Genomic DNA, 11539 nt, shown 5'->3' on the forward strand with positions numbered 1-11539 from the left:
GGTACGAAGAACAGGCCCCGGGTCCAAGAAGGTAAAACTGAATTTGTTGAGATCTCGTGTTACATAAATAAAAGTTGTAAAACTAGTTCTTCTTCTCTCTATAAATGTCTTTGGTTGTGTTGAGCTGAGGTTTGGAATTAGAACGCAGTAAAATAGCCCTTTAAGACTTAATAGAAAATATTAAGGGGCTACATGTGCACAGAAACCAGAGCGTCCCGGGTTTACTGGCATCATACTGATTATTAATGGGAAGAGGAAGGAAGTGTGATTAGTTTAACAGCTTGACTTCTGTCTTCTACTTACTGAACTGATCACTGAAAAACATTACCGTTAAAAGACAGCACCTTTCTCTATGGTAAGTCGAGGTTCATGTTTTAATGTAGTTATTTGATCGATTTTTTTACAGTAAAATGCAATAACTCAATTTTTTACTGATGTAATTTTCTTTGAAGTAGCAGAGAAAGATGAGAGGAACAGCCAGGAGTGTAACTGCAGCAGCAGTGAGTGGATTTGTTGGACTGCTTCTGACTGTGTCAGGTACTGAATACCTAAATTTTACAACAAAGGCTAAGCGAGTTACATTTACTTTAAAAGTTTACAAATATGATGTTTAAAATTATTGTGTTCATTAAAGAGGGATATTATTGTGCCAATGAACTAGTCTCCACAGATAAAGATTTTCACATATTCAGCATCTCTCATTAGCTTTATAAATACATAGATATGTAGACATGTAGACATAGGACTGTTTGATATAACTTTCTGTGGGTCTGATAGTAGTTTATCTGAAGGATTCAGTGATGAGTGTCTGTACTAAAAAAGGGAACCAAACCTCATAAATTAATTTTCATAACTTTCCATTCTGTATTTAGCTACTTGCAAATGAGCCGTTAGAGACCTACGAATACAGCAACAGGAGCATGAAGCACTTCTGTTTTATTTAAAACTCATCATCAGACTCATTAGAGAGAAGAGAAGTAAAAGATGAACATCTGGGACTCACAAGAACAGCGTTTAGGTTACAAAGTCCTATTTATCTCCTCCTGCAGGCTTGCAGTCTCTTTGTTCACTATAGCTTAATACATGAAGAAATCCCAACTCATGAACATAAAGTGTGACAGTGTGATGAAAAAGAGAGAGCTCTATTTTCATAGTAACACATCTTTTTTGGTTTCCATGTTTTCTTAGAATAAAGAAACCTTATACAAGTGTTTCCATTATTAATGTCACTGTGATTGTGTCTGTAGTGTCTGATGTGCTCTGTGTTACAGCGGTACTGGGTCAGACTGGTTGGTCAGTGACTTACACTTCCACTCACATCTGCGCATTAAAAGGATCAACAGTGGACATAGGCTGCAGCTACAGTTACCCAAACAATAGGAACCGTGGAATTATGTTTCGGGAAAGATTTTGGTTTATTAGAAATGAGTATTATGGGCCAGTGGATTTGAGAACAGACCCAGACTACACAGGGCGGGTTGAGTACCAGTTTCATGAGAAGGACTGCACTCTGAGGATCACAGACCTGAGAGAGAGTGACTCAGCTGAGTACAAGTTCAGATTCATGACAAACCAGTATGGTGGAAGTTATACTGGCTCACCTGGAGTCACTTTGACTGTCACAGGTAAGATTTTCATTGAAAATAAATATTGTCTTTGTCTTTCAGTCACTTGCTTTTAGCCACGTTGCTTACATTCAACCTGCTCTGAAGGTTTGTTTTTCTGTGTTCATTCACTTTGATGGTTTAGTTAAAATGAAGACGATTTGTTCTTTCCTTCCATATTCAGACCTGCAGGTGAAGAGAAGAAAATCATCAGCCCACACAGAGCTGCAGTGTCACAGCAGCTGTGATGTAATTGATCCTCCATCATATGTTTGGTACAAAAATGGACAGAAAATAGAGGAAGAAACATCTCTGCGAGTCTCTGTTGGAGGTGATGACAGCAGCTATTCCTGTGCTGTTAAAGGACATGAGGGTTACCGCTCTGCTGCAGTGTGTGAGTTTACTCCACAGTGTCACTATGAAATGTCAAGTAACATGTGAAATAAAATCTTCAATATTAGGGGGGAAAAAAATCACAATTTAAAGATTTTCATCTCCTCCAGATGTTCCAAAGCTTCCCTCTGTGTCAGTGAGTCCCTCTGCTGAGATAGTGGAGGGCAGTTCAGTGACTCTGACCTGTAGCAGTGATGCTAACCCAGCAGCTAGTTACACCTGGTACAAGGAGGATGGTCAAACACCTCTGAGTAAGGAGTGGTGGCTCTCCTTCAGCTCCATCCAGCCCTCTGACTCTGGACAGTATTACTGTACTGCTGAGAATGATCTGGGGAAGAGGACATCTGAATCCATCTTTATTGATGTGAAATGTGAGTGAATCTGTTTCAGTAATAGGTTTTCTTAAATGCATTCACTACCTTTCAAATGTCCTTAGTTCTTTTGTTTCTTCTATATTTCTCATTCACTCACACTGTGCCTAATAATCTGGCACTGTTTAATCTGTAGGAGGGATCTTATCAACAAATGTCTGTGTTGTTCTAACTTTTCCTGACAGACAACAAAACATTCACCAAGAACACAAAAAAGAAACCATTATTTCTACTTACTACTTACTACTTGTTTTGAAATCTGTCATCAGTGATCTACACATAACACAGGAACAACAACTATAACTATATCACTGGGTGTGAATAACAGAAAAAATAGAATTTAACTGCAATAGATTCATTCTTTAAAAAAAAAAAAAGACTCCATATTCTAAAATGGTGCTGCACTCAGGTATGCACCACAAGTCATAAAAAAATATGTTTTCTTTTATAGAAACGGAAATATAGAGAGAGACTGTTAAAATGATATGGATTTTTGGCTGGAGAGTAGAATTTAAATTTGAAGGAGTCTTCACACAGTACTACATATCCCTACAACTCACATCGGTAAACACACACACACACACTGATATTTGGTTATCTTGTTAATTTTAATAAACCTTGATATCTCCTCCAGATGCTCCAAAGCCTCCCTCTGTGTCAGTGCGTCCGTCTGGTGAAATCAAAGAGGGCACTTCAGTCACTCTGACCTGTAGCAGTGAAGCTAACCCAGCAGCTACGTTTGTCTGGTACAAGATAAATGGAAGAACACCTCTCAGTAAAGAACGGCAGCTCTTCTTCAGCTCCATCCAGCCCTCTGACTCTGGACAGTATTACTGTATAGCTGCTAATACAGTGGGAAGTAGGACATCTGAATATGTTTCTATTAATGTGAAATGTGAGTGGGAATAATTTCATATATTTCACCCATCAATAACTTCTGTCTTTCATAGTGAGATGTTTTTTTTCTGTCCTTTTAAATATTTTTTAACATGAAGATTAATTTGAGATTGAAATACTAGACTTTCCGATGTTACATTATGTCAATATTTTATCATTTTCCCAAAATACTAAATGATTGTATAAATATATTTTCTTTTCCAGATGCTCCAAAGTTTGTGTCAGTGATGGTGAGCCCTTCTAATGAATTCAGGGAGGGCGGATCAGTGACTCTGATCTGTAGCAGTGATGCTAATCCAGCAGCTCAATACTCCTGGTACAAGAAGAATGGACAAAAGCCTCTCAGTAGTGAACAGCAGCTCTCCTTCAGCTCCATCCAGCCCTCTGACTCTGGAGAGTATTACTGTACAGCTCAGAACAAAGTGGGGAGGAAGAAATCTGAATATACCTCCATTGATGTCAAATGTAGGTGAACAAGTTTACCGTTTTACTCGATCACTTGCTTGTTTCCGATGCTATCCAATATAGATTTTGGGCCCCATCTCAAGATTTCCAGAATCTTTTGATGATATCATGTACTGCAGATGATCATGTATTGAAAGTCTTCACAATTTAAATTGAGGAACATTTTTCTGAAGTTGTTCCACAATTTACAGATAAGATTTTTTGTACCCAACCAAGCTAATTTTTTTTACCATTATTCTTTTCTTAAAATGATACTTTTTCCTCAGACATTTGATCTTTTCTCTATGCTCTATTTTGAAACATAACATAAGATTATGAGATTATCAAATCAGTGTCCCCACTGACACTTTAGGTAATAGGGTTATGTAAATATAGTGTAAACATTAAATCGATTGGCTGATGAAGTCATGATGTGGCTGAGAACACATCTCTGCTACACCATCCAAATCTCCTCACCTGAGAAGCTCCTGTAGCATTAGATTCATTGAGTTGTTTGATTTGATCAATAATTCAACCTTTGAAGGAACTAATAACATGCTTTTGTCTCCTTGTGTTTCCTGCAGATGCTCCAAAGCCTCCCTCTGTGTCAGTGAGTCCCTCTGGTGAAATCACAGAGGGCACTGCAGTGACTCTGACCTGTAGCAGTGATGCTAACCCAGCAGCTACGTTTGTCTGGTACAAGAAGAACAGCCAACAACTCAGCAAAAACCCACAGCTCATCTTCAGCTCCATCCAGTCCTCTGACTCTGGACAGTATTGCTGTAGAGCTGTGAACAAGCTGGGGTCAAAACTTAAATCCATCACTATTGATGTGAAATGTGAGTGAAACTATGTATAGGCTATAGTAAGTGAAAATATGTATAATATCATCTTTCTTCTCCTCTGTCTATTTCATGATTACAGTCTGCAGTGACATTTATCACAGGTCAGACAGAGGAGAGCACGGCAGTGATTCTGCTGGTGATTTAATAATAATAACTCTTAAAGGAAATTCAAGGCTGCATGAGGTTTTAAAAACATGCATATTGCTCAACTTCTCTTCATTACTGAGAAACTTTACATTTTAAACTGATGATACTGTAAGAACGTTTTCTGCCAAGCTTGAAAAGTGGTTAAAAATGTATGGATAGATAATCTAGCACTGCGAGAGGTTTAAAAGCTGTTCAGGGTGTATTGACGAGTGTGAGAAAATAGATGATAGTGACAATGACTTAGATGTGAATAACAACATCCAAGCATTGGCAGAAAAACACAAAGTTCCAGAAAAATTCTCAATGAAATGAACCTTTTGAGACTGGACAGAGTGTCACACCTTCATATTCTGCTGGTGTGAATGTTAATAACAGCAAACATGCTCATTTTACTGAAAGAACAGACAGTTGTGGAGTTAACAATAATAAACTGTCATTTGATCAGCTTATATTGTGTCTGAGGATGTTGAACTCCGGAACTCGACACTTACAGACTTGTTTGATGTGGTCAAAAATTCAAACATTGAGGTTTTTGATTTGGTCAAGTTTTCAGCCTTTGAAGGAAATAATACCATGTATTTATTTCCCTTTGTTTTCTCCTCCAGATGCTCCAAAGCCTCCCTCTGTGTCACTGAGTCCGTCTGGTGAAATCAAGGAGCACATTTCAGTGACTCTGACCTGTAGCAGTGATGCTAACCCAGCAGCTGGTTACACCTGGTACAAGGCGAACAATCGAACACCTCTCAGTACAGATTCACAGCTCTCCTTCAACTCCGTCCAGTCCGTCGACTCTGGAGAGTATTACTGTACAGCTGAGAACGGGCTGGGAGCATCAACACCTAAGAAACTTTCCGTTGATGTGAAATGTGAGTAAAACTGGTTGTTTCTTTAAGCTGATTACTCAGCGTTTGTTAACATTAACAGTCAGCTGCTACAGATCAATGAGCAGCTGCACTGGATGATGTAAAGGATGTATCATTTAGTAGCTCAGACTATGCTGTTAAACTGTGCTATATAAAAGTTCAAATACACAGTTACAAATGTTTTCTCCTCCAGATGCTCCAAAGCTTCCCTCTGTGTCAGTGCGTCCGTCTGGTGAGATCGTGGAGGGCAGTTCAGTGACTCTGACCTGTAGCAGTGATGCTAACCCAGCAGCTAATTACACCTGGTACAAGGAGGATGAAGACTCACCAAAAGCATCAGGACAGAACTTCACCATCACTGACATCACACCTGAACACAGTGGGAGTTATTCCTGTGTGGCCCAGAACAACAGAGGACATCATTACTCCACCTTACAGCTGACTGTTGTATCAAGTAAGTGAAACCAGAAATGTTGATTAAACACTGAAAGTTATAACTAACCATCTGGACCTGGGTGTGCCTTCCATTCAAAGGGCACTGCTCTTGTTAAATTATTTCTGTTTGGGGGAAATTATACTGTTCTCTGTTTGTGTATGTGAGTCATAAGCGACACATGTAGTTGTCTCATGCAGCTTTCTATTTTTAATCAGACTGGGGATTTTTGGTTTGCTTAAGTTTAAGTAATTAAGTGAGATTAAGTTTTATAAATCCATTGACTTACAGTGGTGATGTCTAAAATTGGGGTCACACCCTTAACTCTAAATGATTTGACCACTTTTCTTTGTTAGGAGCGTGGAAACCAACAGTCATATCAGGAGTCTCTGCTATTCTCCTGGCTCTCCTACTCGTCTCTGTCATCCTATGGATCATGTGAGCAGATGCTAAGTGTCATTTATTGTGTAGTTGAGTTTGTAATATCAGTGCACTTAGCACTTTGAACTAACCATTAAAAATGAATTATCCTGACCAGAAAAAAGAGATCCCCCAAGCAACAACAGCCTGAGCCTGGAGAGAGACCGGACACTATTGAACAGGTGAGAGGAGAGAGGAGGTGAACTATGTTGGTACAAAAGAAACAAAAACACATTCTAGCATTAAAGTGACTGCAGCACTCTGTAGGTTCCAACTCGACTTTAAAACAATAAGCAACCGTGCAGTAGCTGTATACTACTCTGAGATCCACCCTAAAATCTGTTATTCATCAGCATAAGCTTTCTTTTACCTCCAAGAGCATCTCTTGGAGGTGCACCGAGGGCTCTCGCGCTCACTTTTCACATATAGAATTTCGAAAAAGAACATCGGTGCAGATTATAAGTCTGTATCATGATGTCTGGTGTTTTTGTGTTTGTTGGTTTCTTTTTATTCTGTTTTATTTTGCGAGTTATTAGATGCTGCTCCAGCCAGTCAGAGAATCCCCCGCCGCCCCGCCCTCCTTTCCCTGTGCCGCAAGCAGCAAGCTCACCTTGCAAACGGAGGGCGCCCTTACTCCCAGCAAATGGGCGATAGAAAACATTACATTATGCATGTAGTGTCAACATACAAACCAATCAATTATATAACTTTCAAAAAATCCCAAAAAAAACACGAGTACGTGAAAATACAGTGTACAACTACTACAAAGTTGACAATGTAAACTAAAGACAAAAAAAAAAAAGTTCTCTCTACTCTTCTTTGTAGTCAAAGTTAAAGCACTGATTTTAATCTTTTATGAATTGTACATTTCTTATGTCTACAGCTGCAATCTGCAGATGGCGAGGTCGCCTATACTGCTCTCCGCTTTGTCAAACACAAGGCCGATGCGGTCTACGCCAACATCAGACCAGCCCAGGCCAAAAAACACAAGGAAGAAGACGAGAGGGTCGTCTACTCCGCTGTCACTTTCAGGAGTGCTAGTACTTCCCCTAGGTCAGTGGCTTCTCGTGTGTTTACAGAAATAAAACAACTTAATTCAGTCTGTTTTGAGCTTTTTGTGATATCTGTTCAGCAGAATCCAGACCACAACTCCAGAAGATGCAGAGGATCCAGCTGCTCTGTACAGCACAGTCAACAGACTTCCCAGACATGGAAAACCATCTCTCTAGCAGACTTTTTATCCACGGTAATGTTTTTAAATCTTTATGAAGTCCTAAGTATGCATCCAGCACTCCTGAATACAGTTACATCAAAGACAATTTTAAATTTGACTGACCTTTTTGAGTTCTCTCTCCAACTTCTTCACACAGATGTCATAACTAACCTGTATGAAATTGAGCAGCATTGTGTTTAAGGTCATTTCTATCATTTTATGGGCACTTTTCCATTGTCACAAGAATCGCTACTCTTCCTGAGTTATTGGTCAGATATTAATGAAACATATACATGTTACAGTAATTTATTAATTGTGATGACTCTTGATCCAGATGTGCTAATGACATAATTGATAATATTTTCTTGTTTCTTTTGTTTCCCCGTGCTCTGGATTATTTTGGTTTTTACTGTAATTATTCAACACCAAAAATAATTGTAATTTTTTTTCTTTTACCCGTATGTAAAATACTTTCTGTGATGTATTAATACATCACTAACTTCACAATTATTAGCAATAAGGAGCCACTTAATCAAATATATACTTATAGGTCCCTCTAAATGTATTTACTAACATTATTTTTGTTTTGTTTTTGGCAGCAAAGAATAAAGCCTCTGTCCCTGCCTCACCCCTCCTTATTTCATGATTTGGTTTGTAAGATTCTAAGATATATTGCAATTCTCTGTACATGGGCCTCCAATTCTGTCTCCTCCAGCGTTTGCAATTAGTTCAAAATGCCGCAACACACCTCTTAACTGGCACCAGAAGGCATGATCACATCACCCCAGTTGTAGCCAATCTACACTGGCTCCCTGTTAAATACCGTATCGTTTTTAAAATCCTTCTGTATACTTTTAAATTTTTAAATAACCTGGTGCCCAGTTACCTAACAGACCTTCTTGGCGTGTATAACCCCAAGAGAGCACTCAGATCCTCTAACCAACTGCTCTTAGTGCAACAAAGGGCCTGACGAAAGACCAGAGGGGACCAAGCTTTTGCAATTGCAGCACCCAAACTCTGGAACAATCTACCTATCGATGTTCGCATGTCAGATTCCATTCAATTGTTTAAATCACACTTAAAAACTCACCTTTTGAAGCAAATTAGACTTCCACCTGGTCTGCAGTTGTGCTATGTAACTGTAACTATAACTGTTTTTAATTGTTTTTAACTGTTTTTGTTGCCTTTGTTGTAATCTGCTTTGCTACCTTGTGTGAAGCACTTTGTCCTTTTTAAATGTGCTATACAAATTAAATATTGATTGATTGATTATTGATTGATGTCTCTGTTAAAGGTGAAATCTGGGTTTAAAAAACTGGCAGACAGTTGGAAATTAAACTCTGAAATCCATAGAAAAGAAACTTCTTGAGTTTCCCAGTATTAGTTATATTACTTCATTTCAGACTGAAAAATAATGTGTTTGTGTTGCTTTAGCCAACATGCATCAGCTATATCCAAAAGTCTACAGAAAAGCCTGCCTCTCTCCGTTTTACTTTGAGCTGCTGTGTACAGATTTGAGCCTTTGTCAAACACTCTGAGTTTATTAATGAATTCTTAGAAAAACAGAGTCAGGTTAGAATTTAATACTGCTTCACCTCACCTTAAAATGCTTCGCTGCAGCAGTTTGATCATGAAGGCAATTTTTGAGCTGTCAAAAGAATATATCTGGCTCTCATGCTGAAACACTAGAGAGCAGCAAAATTCAGCTTCTTGAAGTGGAATGGCAGAAAGGATCATAATTTGTTAGACTCCTCTCAGGAACCATGTTTGAAATTATGCTTCAGATTTTCCTTTTTTCATAAAGCTTACATCAGTATCAGGTGAATAATCCCATAGCTACCCAGCTATGGGTTGAGTGGGGTCTTCGTCAGGTAATGCTGCTTTGTTAGTCGAGTAGTTATTTTCAACTACACCCATTTTCAGGTTTCATCACTCATTTAATTTAGTGGATTTTAATTATGGCTTTCCTGAAACACCCAAGGAATACGTGTGTTCTTCCAGACTAAAGAATTATTTACTTATTACCAAATCTGTAAACTACTATGGATCAATAAAAAATATAAAAAACAATTAAAAAAAACACCATAAAATCCTAAAATCCTCAAAAAGCTCAGTCTGTCATAGAAAATGGAATCTGGCCTGAAAACTTTCACATCTTCTCTTGAAATATAATAATAAGATGTCTATGGCGTTTCTGTATTATAAATATGTGAACAGTCTACAGTAGTAGTATAGTATACAGTCCACATTTATAACATTCCCCAACTCCCACAAAGGGAGTGGAGCAGTTGTTTTTTGGGGATCCCTTTAGTATAATGGGTTCTCTGTGGTGGAGCCCATATATGTTGCCCACAGGATAACCTTTTGTAGGCCCATAAAGACAAAATCGGTATGGATCCTACATGGGCCCCACTGTCAGTCTATGCAATATAAGGTACTTTGAAAATGCCTTTCCTTGTGATAAATAAAAGTTGTAAAACTGAGAATTTCTCTTTCTCTCTAAAAGTGGCCTTGGTGAGCTGTGGTTTGGCATTAGAACACCACAAATTATTCCCTCAAGACTTTATAGGAAATATTAAGAGTGCTGTATATGGATTGGAAAACCACAGCAGTCCCAGATGTACTGACTTCATGCCTAATAATAACTCGAAGAGGAAGGAAGTGTGCTTGGTCTAATAGCTACAGTTCTGCCTTCTGCTTACTGAACTGATCATATGAGAACATTATCATTAGAAGACAACATCTTTCTCTATGGTAAGAAGACTTTGTTTATATTCTTATTTTATTGCACAGTGAAATGCACTAACTCAATTCTTTACTGATGTAATTTTCTTTGAAATCACACGGAGAGATGAGAGGAGCAGCCATGAGTGTAACTGCAGCAGCATTGAGTGGATTTATTGTCCTGCTTCTCACTGTGCCAGGTACTGAATACCTAACCTCTACAATGAAGGGCCTTTTCAGATGAAACTAAAAGAGTTACATTTAAAAAATTACAAATGCATCACTTCCCATTACCATGCATTCTTTATTGAGTTATATTATTGTTTTGGTAATAAGATTTGGTAAAACACTGTTGACATATTCAGCAACTTTCAGTCTTTTAAGAAGGATAGACATGGATAGGACTGTTTGAAATGTGCAGCACAACATCTGAGTCTGGGTCTAGTTTATCCGAAGGAAACTGACTCTGCACGAGAAAAAGAAAAAAAAAAGGAAAAGGAAAAAAAGGAACCAAACCTCATCACTGCATTTTCATAACTTTCTATTCTGTGTTGGTTACTAGCAAATCAGCCCTTAGAGACCAAAAAATACACTATAAAAAGTTTGTAAAAACAACAACAACAAAAAACAACAACCAATAACTGCCACTTGGATACCAAAAATAGTAAAATAAAATAAAGGAAATTTACCATCACATAAAAATCTTTTTCTGCATGAAAATACAGACAATGGTAAATTAAAATGCAGTTGTTTTGCAGGCAACTGCTGTTGAGATTTGGCTTTGCATAAATAAAATTGAAATTAAAATTGAATTCCATTTTAGCTTTGCATTTACATTAAATCTTGCAGATTCTTATAAAAAAATTAAATATTAAATTAAAAAACTTGATTTACCTAATAGCATGGTCAAACTGTCTGATAAAATGAATGAGACTTATAATTGCAGAAAAGTACTGTTATTAGTGGGGGTTTTATAATGTAATTTGATGTGAAAAGTCTTTTTTTTTTATTAATGTCACTGTGATTGTGTCTGTAGTGTCTGATGTGCTCTGTGTTACAGCGGTACTGGGTCAGACTGGTTGGTCAGTGACTTACACTTCCACTCACATCTGCGCATTAAAAGGATCAACAGTGGACATAGGCTGCAGCTACAGTTACCCAAACAATAGGAACCGTGGAATTATG

The 11539-nt window shown here is 38.0% G+C and overlaps 1 protein-coding gene across 1 annotated transcript in view; it reads left to right on the forward strand.

Annotated features, from left to right (window-relative positions):
* Positions 1 to 471: 471 nt before the first annotated feature.
* LOC102309028 (B-cell receptor CD22) overlaps positions 472 to 11539 on the forward strand; it is a gene marked incomplete at its 3' end in the record, with an annotated part of 18179 nt that continues 7111 nt past the window's right edge. Inside the window, exons 1-6 of the mRNA XM_042217427.1 lie at positions 472 to 537; positions 1272 to 1625; positions 1789 to 1998; positions 2108 to 2368; positions 3003 to 3263; positions 3470 to 3730. Of these exons, the coding sequence (XP_042073361.1) occupies positions 1394 to 1625; positions 1789 to 1998; positions 2108 to 2368; positions 3003 to 3263; positions 3470 to 3730 (1225 nt within the window). The remainder of the gene's footprint in view (positions 538 to 1271; positions 1626 to 1788; positions 1999 to 2107; positions 2369 to 3002; positions 3264 to 3469; positions 3731 to 11539) is intronic.

Source organism: Haplochromis burtoni, unplaced genomic scaffold (genome assembly GCF_018398535.1).
Source record: "Haplochromis burtoni strain Fernald_Lab_line unplaced genomic scaffold, NCSU_Asbu1 Contig_1955, whole genome shotgun sequence".
NCBI classification, from domain to species: domain Eukaryota; kingdom Metazoa; phylum Chordata; class Actinopteri; order Cichliformes; family Cichlidae; genus Haplochromis; species Haplochromis burtoni.